A 16,497-nucleotide genomic window follows, 5' to 3' on the forward strand; every position below is an offset into this window, starting at 1 on the left:
GGCTCGGATAAGCCTCGTTGGCTACGGTACTGCTGCCGTGCAAAGCTGGGCATGCGTGTAACTGAGATTTAAGGAGAAGGAGATCCTTCTTGGATCTCCTTGCATCCATGGTGCAAGCCATGGATGCACGGCTCTGGCGGCACGAGAGGGGCTTCTAGAATTCGCAGGTGCCCGCCCGGCTGTGTGGTTCCCTAGCAGGTGCTCCGGCCAGACGCCTGCTGGCCTGGGTTGCTCCGACCCCTGGTCACCAGTGTGGTGGCGTCTGTGATTTGCACAGGACGAGGGCTGCCTCCGGAGGGAAGGCGCGTGCTTGGTGGGGCTCAGGGAGGCAGAAGCGTCCTGGCACCGGGGTCCCCCCGGATGCCATGTTGAATGCATGTTTCTTCCTCTCTGAACCCTGGCATTCGGGGTCTCTCCAGGGTCCTCTGGCACAGCTCGCCGAGAGCAGCCTTGGCACTGCCACCCGGGGTCCAGCAGGCCTGGCTTCTGGTCCTGCCTCCACCTCCCAGTAGGTGACTGACCTTGGCCCGGTTCAGCTCTTTACGTTTGAGGAAGGAACAGGTTTGTCCGCTACGCAGGCTGCGCTGTGATAAGGAGAGCGTGCCGGGCCTGCTCTCTGCAGTGGCACCTGGCCCGCCGCCCTGGTGGCCCCGCCCGAGGGCAGCACCTGCCCTGGCGCTCTCACCACCAGTTGTCTGCTGCGAACACACCTGGTGTACTTACAGTATTTCACGTCCCCCAAGTCGGCTCTGCTCTAGGCGTCGGCCATGCGGTTGCACATGATACCCCGGCGAGCGCCGTCCCCCATGGCCTTTGTCCTGCTTCTCTTGGACACGTCTGAAATTAGCCTGGGGTCACCCATGCGGTCCAGAAAAGACCCCTGGACCCTACAGGTCTGGGTCGTGTGACCTCGACCCAGCATTTCCAGAACTGTGGGGAGCCGCCGACTGTGCCAGTGCGCCGACCTCACTGGGCCAGGAGCCCGAGGTCAGGGTGAGTTCAGGGCCCTGTGGCCACTGGAAGGTGGCTCCCAGGGGCCCAAGGGGCAGGCATGGCCCTGGGCCACCCGTGGGGCACTCTGCCTGCCATGTCACCAGGAAAGCGCTTCCTGCGACCCAGGCCCTCCCTTCTCAGCCCCCCCCCCCCCCCCGCAGCAGGTGGAGGTGGAGGCCCGGGTGCTCACTGGGAGCAGCAGCAGAGGCCCCCCCCCCCAGCAGGTGGAGGCCCGGGTGCTCACTGGGAGCAGCAGCAGAGGGCCCCCCCCCCAGCAGGTGGAGGCCCGGGTGCTCACTGGGAGCAGCAGCCGAGGGGCCACCCCCCCAGCAGGTGGAGGCCCGGGTGCTCACTGGGAGCAGCAGCCGAGGGGCCACCCCCCCAGCAGGTGGAGGCCCGGGTGCTCACTGGGAGCAGCAGCAGAGGGCCCCCCCCCAGCAGGTGGAGGCCCGGGTGCTCACTGGGAGCAGCAGCAGAGGGCCCCCCCCCAGCAGGTGGAGGCCCGGGTGCTCACTGGGAGCAGCAGCCGAGGGGCCACCCCCCCAGCAGGTGGAGGCCCGGGTGCTCACTGGGAGCAGCAGCCGAGGGGCCACCCCCCCAGCAGGTGGAGGCCCGGGTGCTCACTGGGAGCAGCAGCCGAGGGGCCACCCCCCCAGCAGGTGGAGGCCCGGGTGCTCACTGGGAGCAGCAGCCGAGGGGCCACCCCCCCAGCAGGTGGAGGCCCGGGTGCTCACTGGGAGCAGCAGCCGAGGGGCCACCCCCCCAGCAGGTGGAGGCCCGGGTGCTCACTGGGAGCAGCAGCCGAGGGGCCACCCCCCCAGCAGGTGGAGGCCCGGGTGCTCACTGGGAGCAGCAGCCGAGGGGCCACCCCCCCAGCAGGTGGAGGCCCGGGTGCTCACTGGGAGCAGCAGCCGAGGGGCCACCCCCCCAGCAGGTGGAGGCCCGGGTGCTCACTGGGAGCAGCAGCAGAGGGCCCCCCCCCAGCAGGTGGAGGCCCGGGTGCTCACTGGGAGCAGCAGCAGAGGGCCCCCCCCCAGCAGGTGGAGGCCCGGGTGCTCACTGGGAGCAGCAGCCGAGGGGCCACCCCCCCAGCAGGTGGAGGCCCGGGTGCTCACTGGGAGCAGCAGCCGAGGGGCCACCCCCCCAGCAGGTGGAGGCCCGGGTGCTCACTGGGAGCAGCAGCCGAGGGGCCACCCCCCCAGCAGGTGGAGGCCCGGGTGCTCACTGGGAGCAGCAGCCGAGGGGCCACCCCCCCAGCAGGTGGAGGCCCGGGTGCTCACTGGGAGCAGCAGCCGAGGGGCCACCCCCCCAGCAGGTGGAGGCCCGGGTGCTCACTGGGAGCAGCAGCCGAGGGGCCACCCCCCCAGCAGGTGGAGGCCCGGGTGCTCACTGGGAGCAGCAGCCGAGGGGCCACCCCCCCAGCAGGTGGAGGCCCGGGTGCTCACTGGGAGCAGCAGCCGAGGGGCCACCCCCCCAGCAGGTGGAGGCCCGGGTGCTCACTGGGAGCAGCAGCCGAGGGGCCACCCCCCCAGCAGGTGGAGGCCCGGGTGCTCACTGGGAGCAGCAGCAGAGGGCCCCCCCCCAGCAGGTGGAGGCCCGGGTGCTCACTGGGAGCAGCAGCAGAGGGCCCCCCCCCAGCAGGTGGAGGCCCGGGTGCTCACTGGGAGCAGCAGCCGAGGGGCCACCCCCCCAGCAGGTGGAGGCCCGGGTGCTCACTGGGAGCAGCAGCCGAGGGGCCACCCCCCCAGCAGGTGGAGGCCCGGGTGCTCACTGGGAGCAGCAGCCGAGGGGCCACCCCCCCAGCAGGTGGAGGCCCGGGTGCTCACTGGGAGCAGCAGCCGAGCGGCCACCCCCACAGTGTTTCCCGCCGTATTTCCCCGCCGTCCTCCTCCTAGCGCCCTGGGGCCCGTGGTGGCCTCAGTGGGACCTTCTCGGGGAGAACGCTGCGCCCGCGGGAAGCCCGGACACGGGTTTCTGCCCCTCTCCCGCTCCGGGGATAGCCCTGTGACAGTCGGTGCCCTGCTGCATCTCCAGTGTCCCGCGTCCGGCCCCTGCACCCCTTGCAGCACCGCAGCCCCGAGCGACCCCGCCCGCACCCCCAGCCCCGTGCAAACCCGCCCCTCGGCCCAGCCCGGGCCAAGCGCGACCCCGCCCCAGCCCCGCCTCCCGCGCAGCGTGCTCCGCCCCCAGCCCCGCCCCGGCCCCGCCCCCGCCCCCGCCCCGGCCCCGCCCCCGCCCCGGCCCCGCCATAGCCCCGCCCCCGCCCCCGCGCGCCGATCTCCGCGCCCCGCCCCCGCCGGCCCGTGCACCGCCCGCCCCACCGTCCGCTTCTCCGCTTCTCCGTCCCGGGGTTTAGGAGCTTAGCTGCTCTGCGTCCAGGCCACTGGCCGAGCTTTTTTTTCTTAAGATTTTCTGTTTTCATCCGTGAGAGACACAGAGAGCAGCAGGGACTCAGGGGGAGGGAGGAGCAGGCTCCCTGCGGGGGGCCCGGTGCGGGACCGGATCCCCGCGGTGGGGGTCGGGGTCGGGGTCGCGGCCTGGGCTGCAGGCGGAGGCTCACCCGCTGAGCCCCGGGCGCCCCCCACCCCCTCCCGCCACGAAGTTCACTTTGAGGCCTCGGGGCACGATGACCCCCAATGCAAAGACTCCAGAAGATTCTCTAAGTCTTGGGTCTCTTTGCACAAAAAGGTAGAAAGGGCCCGGCCGGAAGCTGTTGGGCTGTTCCAATCGCTTTCTGGTGGGCGCTGCCGCGGTGTGCAGGCCCCTGGGGGCCTGGAGGAGCGCGTGCCCCCGGGCGCGGTGACTTGACCCTGTGTCCCGGCAGGTGTCCCGGCAGGTGCCCCAGCAGGTGCCCGGGCAGGTGCACCGCGCTCGCGTCCTGGGGGCCCGGAGTCCCCTTTCCCTGCCCGGACTGACCCGTCTCCCGTTGTCTGCCCCAGTGTCGCACACGCAGGGCCCCGTGGATGGCAGCCTCTATGCCAAGGTGAGGAAGAAGAGCGCCTCGGACCCCGGCGTCCCCAGTGGGCCCGGCCCCACCGCCAGCAGCCCGGACCACGGCGACCACACCCTGTCGGTCAGCAGTGACTCGGGCCACTCCAGCGCCTCGGTCAGGACGGACAGAACGGAGGAGCAACCGGCTGCGGGGCCCAGACGGGGCCTGAGCCCCCAGGAGAAGGCAGAGCTGGACCAGCTGCTCAGCGGCTTTGGCCTGGACGACCCCGGGAGTCCCCTCCAGGACATGACCGATGCCCCCGGCAAGTACAGCGGCACACGCCATGTCGTGCCCGCCCAGGTCCACGTGAACGGGGACGCCTTGCTCAAGGACCGGGAGACGGACATCCTGGACGACGAGATGCCGGGCCACGACCTGCACAGCGTGGACAGCATCGGGACCCTGTCCTCCTCAGAGGGACACCAGTCGGCCCACCTGGGCCCCTTCGCTGGCCACCAGAGCAGCCAGCACTCCCTCCTGTCGGACGGCTTTGGCAGCAGCCCCGGAGATGATGCGCACGGCAGCCTTGCCCCAGACCTGAGCCTAGGCGTGGACCCTGTGTACGAGCGGGAGCAGGCTTTCGCAACCCGGGAGGCCAAGCAGCCGCAGCCCGTGCTCCGGAGACCCTCCGTGTCTGCGCAGACGCAGGCCTACATGCAGAGCGGCTACTCCACGCAGACCTGGGTGCGCCAGCAGCAGATGGTAGCTGCCCACCAGTACGGCTTCACTCCCGATGGGGAGGCCAGGCTCGTAGGCCGCAGCCCGGAGGACAGGTCCAGCCTGGGCCAGGCCCAGTCCAGGGTTCCCGTCACCCCCACCCGGGGCAGCGGCAGCAGAGTGGCCCTCCAGAGGGGTGTGGGCCCCACGCCCCATCTCCCCGATGCACAGCGGCCCCCTCCCGGCAAAGTGCTCAAGCCCAGGTTTCCAGACAGAGTCGTGAACGGGACCGGACCGGAGCCCAGCGCAGACCTGGCGCCAGGCTCGCCCACCCTGGACATCGATCAGTCCATCGAACAGCTGAACAGGCTCATCTTGGAGCTGGACCCGACTTTTGAGCCCATCCCCACCCACATGAACATGCCGGGCGGCCAGGCCAACGGCCCCGTGCCTCCTGACAGCGTGGGAGGCGGGCTGCGGGCGGGCAGCCTGCAGGACGTGGGCGAGGCCCCTAGCAGAGGCTCTGTGCGGCCAGGTGAGTGGAGTTCCACGGGTGCACGCCTCCCATGCCTGTCTTACAGGACGGGGCCTTGCAGGGCAGCGCCAGGCTCCTCCCTGGGCCTGGGACAGGGCAGCAGAGAGCATAGGGGGTCCCTGGGCCCGCCTTGTGGGGACAGGTCGGCAGCTGCACACCTGCCTGGCGTCGCAGGGAGTGGGGGCTGCTCCGGATGGTAGTGCAGCAGGCCCGGAGGGTGGAAGACTCCAGCGGGTAAGCGTGGGGGCAGGGGTGGGTTCCCGAGAGTCAGGGACGAGGGAATCGGCCTGGCGGGGCCTGAGCACAGAGGCCATGCTCCCTCGCAGCGGAGGGGCCGCGCTGACTCAGGAGGCCGGGTCTGCAGGGCACTCGTCCTTGGGGTGTCTGGTGCGGGGACCAGGGCAGGGCCTTCCTGCCCCGCCTTGGGGCCTGGGAAGCCCGGGGTAGCTGTAGTGGACAAGCAGTGCTCTCCAGACCCCTTTCATCTCCCGCAGGCCTCTTGGCTGCAGGGATGGATTTCTGTCTTACGGTTGAGTTTTTGGGGGCGTCAGTAGATGAAGTGACCCGTCCAAGGTCACACACGTTACATACAGTAGAGAAGGAGTAGGTCCCTGCTCTGCACCCAAACACCCTGCCCGCTTCTGATAGGAGGTCTGTCCTGGTCCCGGTCTGAGCCATGATGAGCCGATGCCAAGCGGGTGGCTCCTGGCCTTGGGACGGGGCTGGGTGGGGGAGGGGAGCATGGTGTGCAGCTCCGGAGGGAGGCTCCTGCTTTGGAGAGCACCGAGCAGGGAGAGGCAGCGTGCCTTGAAACTTGTACCGCGTGTGGTGTGAAGGAGCTTGGCGGAGGAGAGGGGTGCTCGGAGCAGCCCACGAGCAGGCTTTGCCTCTTGTTCTGGGACATCGTGTCTTGATAAAAATCCCATCGGAAGAAGGCTCGTGTCTGTAGCTCTCAGGCGTCAAGTTGAAGCAGCAGGGAGCTCCCCTCCCTGGCAGGTATAGAGAATGCTGGAAGCCATTTGATTTTTTTTTTTTTTCTTAAAGATTTTGTTTATTTGAGAGCAAAAAGGGAGAGAGTGTGAGCGCCAGCAGCTGTAGGGGGAGAGGGCCAGAGGGAGAGGGAAAGAGGAGACTCAGGCGGACTCCATGCTGAGCATGGAGCCTCGTGTGGGGCTTGATCTCAGGACCTTGACATCATGACCTGGCCGAAATCAAGGGTCGGATGCTTAACTGACTGAGCCACCTAGGTACTCCAGAACCCAAGTGATTTTAAAATTTAAATGTCAGTATTTGTACTTTTCATTTGGGAAAGGCTAGATTAGCCAACAACAGAAAATAAAAAAATCACCAGGTGCAGGGGGAGTGCTAGTAGGGTAGCTAACCAATTGGTTTTGAGTCCTGGAACATCTTGGGTTTGGGGATACAGGAAACCTGTGCCTTGAAGGGGTTCCAGATCCCAAGCCGCGATGGGGAGGCCAAGGCTGCTCAGCTGAGCTGGGCCACACATGGCCAAGCAGGAAGGGCCGGCAAGTCGGAAAGGTGCCATGGCATGCCCAGCATGGTGGCCGTCACCCCACACGTGGGGTGTGTCTGTGTCTGAGGCTTGGCCCCATTGACAACGTGTCTGACCAGAGTCATCTTGAGTCTTGCTCAGGAAAGGGGTGGGCAAGGTCCAAGATGCTGTGTCTTCCAGCAAGACCCCACCTGGTCTGTCTTGCGTCTCAGATGCAATCCTCGCTGTAGAAAATAACTTGGGTGCAGGGACCTCAGCATCCCGAGGTGAGTAGGATCCCTCACTCTTTGTAGAATGTGTACTGGTAGTAAGAGTAACCCCCAGTTATTGTGGTAGGAAGTTGGGAATAGCGTTCCCCGGAGCTCTTCCTGGGGGTGCTGTGTGTCCTGACAGCTCACAGTGGTGGCTCAGCCGCTCTGGGTCTAGTTACTTCTTACAGAGAGGAAAAGTGTATGTGAAAGCTGAGCATTTCCTGGGAAAGTCTGCTTGATGCCAGCACAATATTAATAATGGTGATGGTGGTGGTGATGGTGGTGATGATGGTGGTGATGGTTATGGTGGTGATGTAGGTGGTGATAGCGATAATGATGGTGGTGATGACGATGGTGATGGCGATGATGGTTATGGTGGTGATGATAGTGATAATGATGATGGTGGTGATGCTGATGGTGGTGATGATGGTGATGGTGGCGATGGTGGTGGTAACGATGATGATGATGGTGATGATGGTAGTGGCAGTGGTGGTGGTGATGATGTTGATAGTGGTAATGATGATGGTGGTGGTGATAATGATGGTGATGCAGATGGTGATGATGATAGTGGTGGTGGTGGTGATCATAGTGATGGTGATGGTGGTGATGCTGATGGTGATGGTGATGATAATGGTGGTGACGGTGGTAATGCTGATGGAGATGATCATGGTGGTGGTGATGATGATGATGATGATGATGGTGGTGGTGGTGATAGTGATGGTGATGATGGTGGTGGTGGTGATGATGATAGTGGTGGTGGTGATGATGGTAATGATGGTGATGATAATAGTGGTGATGGTAATGCTGATGGAGATGATCATGGTGGTGGTGGTGATGATGGTGATGATGCTGATGGTGATGATGGTGATGATAATGGTGATGATGATGGTGGTGATGATGGTGGTGGTGATGGTGATGGTGACCCCTAGTGTGATAGTGGTATCAGTGATGCTGGTACCCATGGCGGTAAGCACCGCCACTCTGAGTCCTGGTGCTGTAGCAGGCGTCATGTGTGAGTTTCTCTGAGTCCCCCACGATTTTTACGCCTACAGCCTACCGTGGCACGTAACTAGAGCTTCCATCTGTCTGCGTGCCGTGGCTGAGCCCTTGTTTCACTAAACTTTGACCCTGCCACCGGCCAGAAAGCCCCTTTGCGTCCCAGCACACGGTGATGTTCATCAGCGGAGGGGTGTGGTCCTGGCGGAAGGGTAGATGACTCTCCAAGGACCCTGTGGCTCTGCTGAATTCAAGAACCTCATCACAGGACAGTGTAGGGAGCCGTCCCTGCCCACGGGACAGGAGAGAGTCTGTCCAGAGGTGACCTGTCGGAAAGCTTTCACCTCATGAAATGGGGTGAGGTGGAGGGGGGTTGGGGGTCTGGGGTGTTGTGCTCCCTCGCTCTTGTCGGCCACCCCGGCTGTGTGCCCCTCCCTACAGCCTGGCACTTAGGTAGGTCTCTTGGTTCGCATCCCGAAGTGGGGGAGACTTCACCTGCTGATACCCTTGAGCAAGCGCAAGGCAGGGGGGCGTGAGCAGGAGCCCGGCGGTGAGGCCTAGCCTGGAGGTGACGGAGGGGGTGGCTGCAGCTCCTCTGCCCGGAGCAGCCCGCCACTGGGTCTTAGGAGAAACAGGGGCTCCTGGTACATTTTGGCTTGTGAGACCGCGCGTGCTGGACACGGTGCATCCGTGGTGATTTTCCAAAGCCCCAAGTTCAGCGACCGGTGCAACGTGCATCACGATCAAGCTCATGTCCGTTAGTGGTCGGTGCTGTCTCCCGGCTCTGGCCCCCGGGTGCCTCGTCTGCTTTCCAACCCCGGATCTGCTGGTGCTGGGCATTCCACCTAATGGATTGTACAGCGTGTGGCCCTCCGTGGCTGATTCCTGTGCCCGATTCCTTCCACCGGGCAGCTGCTTTTGCACTCTCACCTGTGTGGTGGCTGATTTGTATCCGCTGGGTGCTCGGACCGTGGATCCCTCCGTGTGATGGACACGGTGTTGCTTTGGCTGTCCCGAGGGGTGCTGCTGGGAGCGTCCTAGTCCGAGTGTGTTCAATTCTTGAGTGGAACTACCAGGCCACATGGCAGTGTTTTAATTGTGGAGGGACCACCCCCGCCCTCCAGTGTCGGAAAGTCTGCTTTGGCGACCCTCCTGGCTTCTGGCGTGGGTGACTTGCTGCCCAAAGCTCTGCCATACGTGTGCTAGGATCTGGTTGGTCCACGCAGACGTGCCCCCCCCCCAAGGGCGCAAGAACCGTCAGGGATGGGCAGCTGTAGGAAGCCATGGGAAGAGGGCCGAAAAGTCGGTGTTAGCAGGGAGAGGTGGTGGCGTCCCCAGCAGGGACCGACCTGGGAGTCGCAGCTCTGGTCTTCCAGCCAGAAGGGCCACGCGTCATCGCTCCCAACCGGGGGCCCCGTGGGGCCTGCCTGCACTGCCGTCTGCTGAGGGTGGTTCTGGGGGTGGCCACCTCTGGCCGCCGTCCTCTGTCATGGCTACGGTCGCTCAAAGATGATGTGCGTGAGGAGCGGGCCAGCGAGATCCCAAGCAGGCCTGGGATGGGGACAGATCATTAAGGGGCAAATAAATTGCAATAAGCCAGAATGGACCTGAGGCCAGGCACCAGGCTCTGCTGACGGGGTCTCAGTGGGTTGAGTAGTGACCCTGCCTCTGGCACCGGTGGCTTCTCACATCTTTGCTCTGAGTCCCTTCTGATTTGGAGGAAACCGAAGGAAAAGGGCTGCTGACATTCCTCATATCGAAAGGGCGGCCTTCGAGCTTCTTCGGCCGTCTCCTTTGCCTTCCTGGCGTGCCGTGTTGGGAGAGACGCTGCCCGACCAAGCGCTTCGGTGTTTCCCAGGGAATAGGATTTTCGGTTTTGCAACGTGGAAGACAGGCTTGCCTCGCTCGCTCCGTGTGCCGCGGCGGGCCATTCCCGTGGGCCGGGGCGCGTGGGCAGACAGCGGGGGGGAGAGGCCTCCGCTGCTCCAGGTGTGGGTGGCGGGCGGTCCCGGCGCCCCCGGGGAGGCCCGCAGCTCCAGAGCCGCTCCGGGGACCTGAAGCCGGCGGGGTGGGCTTCCCGCCGTCACGCTGCCCTGTGGCCTCTGCCACCCTCTTTAGAAGACGCGCGTGTTTCAATTGAGCCGAAATCGCGATGCCTCACCCAGCTGGGCCGCCTTGGGCCATTGTTGTTCCCGCTTCGACAACCCAAGGCAGCTTCCAGGACCGGCTGTGCAGGCCCAGCTGGCGCCGCGGCCCCTCCGGTCAGAGCTTCGGGGCACTTGGCAGGCACAGTTCACACTCCAGGAGGCCGTGGGTTTCCCCCTGGCCTTCCGGGCAGGTGTTGGCCCCCTTGGCTGCCCGGAGCAGTCACCTGGGATCTTAACCGGGCGAGGACACCGCCTCCGTGCCAGGGACCAGGGTGGTGACGCAGGGCAGAGGAGGGGTGCGACCCCAGCTCGCGGGTTCCCCGGCTCTTTATCTATGGACGAGGCTGGACAGTCCCCTCGAGAAACCGGAGTCGCCCTAGGAAGATGCAAGTGGGCTCCAAGTAACCAGCGCTCAGTGCATTTACAGCGGGGTGCAGAGTTGCCAGGGGGCTTCTGGGTTTTGTTGTTGTGTTTTAAGGTATTTATTTATTTATGATTTTATTTATTCCTATTTATAAATAAGATTTTATTTATTTATTTTTTTATTATTTATTTAAGATTTTACTGATTTATTCTTATTTATAACTAAGATTTTGTTTATTTTATTATTTACTTAAGATTTTATTGATTTATTCTTATTTATAAATAAGATTTTATTTTACTCATTTAAGGTTTTATTGATTTATTTTTATTTATAAATAAGATTTATTTATTTATTTTATTATTTACGTAAGGTTTTATTGATTTATTCTTATTTATAAGTAAGATTTTATTTACTTATTTATTTTATTTAAGTTTTTATTGATTTATTTTTATTTATAAGTAAGATTTTATTTATTTTACTTAAGATTTTATTGATTTCTTATTTACAAGTAAGATTTCATTTATTTTATTTAAGATTTTATTGATTTCTTATTTATAAGTAATATTTTATTTATTTTATTTAAGATTTTATTGATTTATTCTTATTTATAAATAAGATTTTATTTATTCATTTATATATTTATTTAAGATTTTATTTGTTATTTATTTATTTAGGCAAGACACAGAGAAAGGCAGAGACACAGGCAGAGGGAGAAGCAGGCTCCCCACGGGGACCTTGACACAGGACTCGATCCCGAGACCTGATTAAAAAGGCAGATGCTCAGGTGCTGAGCCACCCGGGCGTCCCTGTTTTTTTTTTTTTTTTTAAATCCAGTTTTTTAAGCGAGTAATCGGAGCAAGTGACCTCTTGCACCTCTGCTGCCTCAGTGGCAGGTTGGTGACCACAGTGCTGGTCTCCCGGGGCAGGTGGATTCAGCCCCCGTGGAAGCCCTTTATGGGCACCCCAGTGCCTTGGGCTGGATCCTCCACTTCTGTAGGGGCTCAACGGGGGCATCCAGGTTCCCCAGATGACGACTGTCCTCGGCACCCCGGAATTTCCCTGAGCCGGGCCTCAGCACACCTTCCAGGGCAGGCTGGTGGCAGCTGCGTCCGGCGTGGACCGGGGCCTGGCCGTCCGGGGGCTGCAACCTCCCACAGTCCCGCTGCTGTAACGTCCGCGTGGCCCGATCACGGCGGGGCTGTGTATCTCCGTGTCCCCTCAACGGCCAAGTGACCGAGCGTGGCTGGTCTCCCAGGCCCCGGTCCAGCTTGCCGGACATCGAGAGTCCCGGGGCAGCCAGCGAGGGGAGGGCAGGCGCCGGCCCGGCCTCGGGGCTCCCTGTGCCCGGGAACCAGATGCACAAGATGCCTCCTGCAGCCGACGCTGGGGGAGGCGAGGAGTGAGCCAAAGTGGGTTCAGAGGGTGACAGGCTGGGACATCACGCTCGGTGACGGAAGCCGGAGAGCGAAGGACACCTGCTGGATGCGTCTGTTTGTAGGAAGCGTCCAGAACCGGCAGGTCCCCAGAGACAGACAAGATGGGGGGGGGGGGGTCTCCAGGGCCCAGGGGAGGGGACCGGGCAGGAGGGCTCCCTTTTGGTCGTTGAAAATGTTCTGGAACCAGAAAAAAATAGGAGGGACTGTGAGAAGTTGTCCGGTTTCAACGGAGGGGTGTGTCCTCTGCTGCGGTGAAGGCCCCTTCAGCCTGAGTGTCTCTCCTGTCAGGCTCCTCCGGTGACGAGCCGTTGGGTGGAAGATTCCGGAAGCTGAGCCTCGGGCAGTACGACAACAGTGCTGGGGGGCAGCCGGCCTTCCCTAAGTGCGGATGGGGAAAGGCCCCTGGCGCAGAACAGGCTGCCAGCCTGGCTCCCTTCCTCTCTGCAGCAGACACCAAGGAGGTACGTGCCATCCCGGTCGTGGTCCCATCGCCACCCCACTGCGCCCCGTAGACGGCGCTCCTCCCCAGAAGGCAGGGGTGCGGGCGGGCGAGCCCAGGTGCTCAGCCCCTGTGGCCTGAGCGCGGCGGGGGCCCAGGGTGGCTCCAGGGTGCTTGCCTGGAGCTGTGGGCCTGGGAGGGAAGCAGGAAGAAGGTGGGTCGGCGTGGACGTGGGGCCCACAGAGCTCCCACGTGTGACCAGGGTGCAGCAGACGGGTTGGAGCCCGGGGCGATGAGCCCTTCCCGACCCGTGGGGTCTTTGTTGTCGTGGGACAGGGGGATTGGAGCCTAGAAGAGCTCAGAGACGGGGATTTGGACCAGTCCTCTGGTCGCCGCTCTGCTCCCGCTGCCTGTGAGCTCGCCACGGGGTCGGGTGGTGTGATCTGTCGTCGCCGCTGCCCAGCGCCCCGGCTCTGCGCCGTAGCAGGTGGACGCGCCACAGGGACACCTTCCTCCGTGTCCCCGAGGAGCTCTCCGTGGCCTCTGGCGGTGGGGCTGTGCACAGGGCCCGGCCTCCTGTCCCCCCGCCCCCCCGCCATGGGCCAGCCTGGGCCTTCACTCGACTCCCTGTGCCAATTCCAGACGGTGGCCCCCGCATACCCCCCAGACCCTGACGGGATCAGTGGCAGGACCTTCTTTCCGGCCAAGAGCGGCAGCGACTCCTCCGTCTCTCCCACGCCGGCCTTTCCCGTGTCTCCAGAAACCCCGTACGGTAAGCGAGGAGGCAGCCCGCGGTGGATGGCAGCTCGGCGTCGGGGAGGTCGTGGCGGCAGAGCTGGCGTCTGTTTTCTCTTCCAGTGACGACGCCCCCGCATTACCTGCCGTTCACCCCGCCGGGGCTGCAGCTGGGCAGCGCCAGCGGCCTGTACAGGGGGGCCCACGGTAAGCATCTCCTCTGCTCGGCTTGTGCGTCTCACAGGGACGTGTTTCCACGGGAGTCCCATCTCGGACCCCTCAGGAGGGAGGGGCTCTCGGCGGGGGCCGCGGTGCTCCGGGGGCGACCGGGTCCTGGGCGCTCGGGGGCAGTGTCTATGCTTTTCAACTCCCGCTGCTACTTGGAGCTGGAAGCAGAATCTGGAAAGCCCGCCCAGCCCTTAGCAGAGGACTTGCAGGGTCAGCGGGCTCCCTGCCTGGGGCTGCGGGGCAGCCCCAGGCCCCGCTCTCCTGGACCTGCCCGCGGGGTGACGACTGCTGAGACAGCTCTGCTGTGGCCCTTGCTCAGGTCCCACCCTCTGCATGGGGCTCAAGGGCACGCGGGCTCAGGGGAGGGAAGGGCGTCCACTCCGCACCCCTTCCTGCCGACATCCCCCACTTGCCGTGAAGGTCCAGCCGCTCCAGGCCTCGGGCACCGGGAGCGGGGATGCTGCTCGCCGGAGGCCTGCCTGCGTTCTCAGGCCCTTCTTCTCTGTGCCGGTAGATTCTTCCTCCTGCTGCCCCAGGGGAGGCAGACGAGGGTTCCCTGAGTGGTCATCAGGCTTCCTGGGTGCCCTGGACTCCTGCCGCCTCCCCCGGGGACGTGCTTGTGAGGACGGCTGGTGCCGCGGCCCTTGTTTGCCCAGAGGACACCAGATGGGTGTGTCATTTACAGGAAGGGCTGTCCCTCTCCCAGGTCCCCCCGCGGCTTCAGGACCGTACCTGCTTCTCTTTACAGGCAGAGCTCGCTCGCCCTTCTTAGCAGGTAGGACTGAAACGCAGAGAAGGGGGGCAGTTGCATGCGTTTATGGAAGCATCACAGAAAATGGACCTTCTGGAACTTGAGAAAGGCGTGGGAAGCAGAGTGAGGCTGGCGTGCTCGGCGTGGGTGCCGGCCCGGGGGCAGGCGTGGCTCCTGAGTCTGTGCCACGCAGGCCCTGCACACCCAATGTGCATTCAGCGTCAGGGCGTCCTCAGTGCCTTCGGTGTGTAGACTCCCATGCAGGGGAAGTAGGGCTCTGACTTCAGGCATGAAAAGCCAGCACATGAAGGGGGCACCTCTTTCATCCTAAGAACACCTGTGAGTGCCTTCTGAATTTTTAACCTGGCCGCCCCTGATGCTGTGGGTCCACGAGATGCTCAGGATGTGGGGGCCCTGCTTCCGCGTGGCGGTCCCACATGCTGTACATGCTGCGGGCAGGTGACTGCAGTAGCTCACGTGCAGGTGATGTTTGCCCTGTGTTCTTCACAGTGTGATTTCTCTCGTCTTGTGGTCACATGACGAGGGTCACTATCCCTGCTGACCCACTGACAGCTGGGGGAACGGACACAGAGATGTAAGCACATCGTCTGGGCCACACAGTGGGTGGGGGGCAAAGCCGGGACTGCACGCCAGTCAGCCTCACCCCCAGCGAGGGGCGTTTTGTTCTGCATTGTCAGATTAGGGCTCAGTTTTCACTCTTCTCGGTGGAACTGCAAGTCACCCAGTGACACAGAAGGTCTCAGAGGGCCCAGATTGAAGTCCATTCATGGAAAAGCCGCTCCTTTTGTAGGTGGTGACCCTCTGAACCTGTTTTCTCATCTGCAGACGTGGTAATGCCTCATCTGACCAGCGCGCAGGGCTGGGGTGGGATGTGCTGGGCATTGAACGTAGTGCCTGGCTCCGTGTCATTAAAGCCAGGTGCCGTTGTGTGCATAAATGAGAGCATTTGCTTTAGAGCCCCGTCAGGAGAGTGGCATTGGCCTCCTGGCAAGGGAAAGGCATGATCTTCTCTATTTTTCCTGCAAAGCGCAACCACACCCCTGGCAGCACATGTGAAATAGATGCCAGAAGGTGGAGGAGAGAAGTGGATGGGCCGTGAGCCCCGGGACCACGAACCCGGGTGGGCCATATCCTGGGCTGTGCAGCGGGCTTCTGCAGAGCAGAGAGCGTGGATGCCATGCAGGGAATCCAGGGGTCCAAAAGGCCTGGAAATGAAGCCACACACTTGCAAATAATCCATGGGTCCAAGAGAAAAATCTCAAGAAGTGTATCGAACTGGATAAAATGAAAGCAAGACATTTCACGCCTGGTGGGACAGCGCTGAGACGGTGCCAAGAGGGACACCTGTGGCAGGAAACACATTGGGAAAGGAGAGAAGCCTGAAAGGAAGAGTTTGCACGCCTGCCTCCAGAATCTAGAAAAAGAAGAACAGAATGACCTCAAGATGGTTAGAAGGAAGAAAATACTAAAAATGTAAAGCAGGAATCACAAAAGTCTGAACAAAAACAATAGAGAAAAAGAAACGGAAAAAGAGCGTTCTTGGAGATGATCAAGAGAATTGGCCAGTCTCTCAAAAGACGGACAAAAAAAAAAAAAAGAGGGAAGACACAAATTGTTAATACCAGAGATGAAAGGGACCCATCACGGCACATCCTGCAGACAGGAAAAGGGCAGCAGTGCACATTTTCTTCCCGAAGAAATCTCCAGGCCCTGACGGTTTTACTGGAGAATTCAGTCAGACGTGTAAAGAATCAACACTAATTCTACAGAACTCCTCCCAGAAACCAGAAGGAGAGAGAACAGATCCTGGTTCATCCCATGAAACCAGTGTGAACCCTGGTACCAAAACCAGACAAAGACAACAAAAAGGGGACGATAGGCTATTATCCCTTGTGAATGGACACAAAACTCCTTAGGCGAAGCCAAGGAAATAGAGCAATAGTGTATATAAAAGAATTAAACATCTTCACCAAGGGGGATTTATTCTAGAGATGCAAAGCTTTTTCAATATTTCAAAATCCATCAGTGTCGGCCATCACACATAGTGGAAAAGAAGAAAAACGCCATATGAGTCTATATCGATTGACGTCAAAAAACTTTTTTAATGAAATTCACGTCTATTCATGACTAGAATATTCCAGCAAAACACTAGTAAAAATCTACAAAAACCCTGCAGCTCGCACCTAAACCTGGAAGTTCTGCAGGATCATCATGCAAGAAAAGGAGGCACAAGACCACAGAGTGAAAGGGAAAAAACAAAATTGTTGCTTTTTACAGATTCACAATTTATCTATGTGAAGAAGTCCAAGGAATCTACAAAAAAATAAAAATAAAAATAAATAAAAACCAACAAAAAAACCCTTCTAGAACAAAGTCAGCTGATTGTAGGACGTAAGAGATACACACAAAAATCAATTATATTTCTATAACCAGTGAACA

General features: G+C 60.8%; 1 protein-coding gene across 1 annotated transcript in view; it reads left to right on the top strand.

Annotated features, from left to right (window-relative positions):
- TNS3 (tensin 3) overlaps nt 1-16,497 on the top strand; it is a 156,559-nt gene that overhangs the window by 99,078 nt on the left and 40,984 nt on the right. The window contains exons 17-20 of the mRNA XM_049095289.1: nt 3,933-5,177; nt 12,173-12,345; nt 12,966-13,095; nt 13,182-13,265. Of these exons, the coding sequence (XP_048951246.1) occupies nt 3,933-5,177; nt 12,173-12,345; nt 12,966-13,095; nt 13,182-13,265 (1,632 nt within the window). The remainder of the gene's footprint in view (nt 1-3,932; nt 5,178-12,172; nt 12,346-12,965; nt 13,096-13,181; nt 13,266-16,497) is intronic.

Source organism: Canis lupus, chromosome 16 (assembly GCF_003254725.2).
Source record: "Canis lupus dingo isolate Sandy chromosome 16, ASM325472v2, whole genome shotgun sequence".
NCBI lineage: Eukaryota > Metazoa > Chordata > Mammalia > Carnivora > Canidae > Canis > Canis lupus.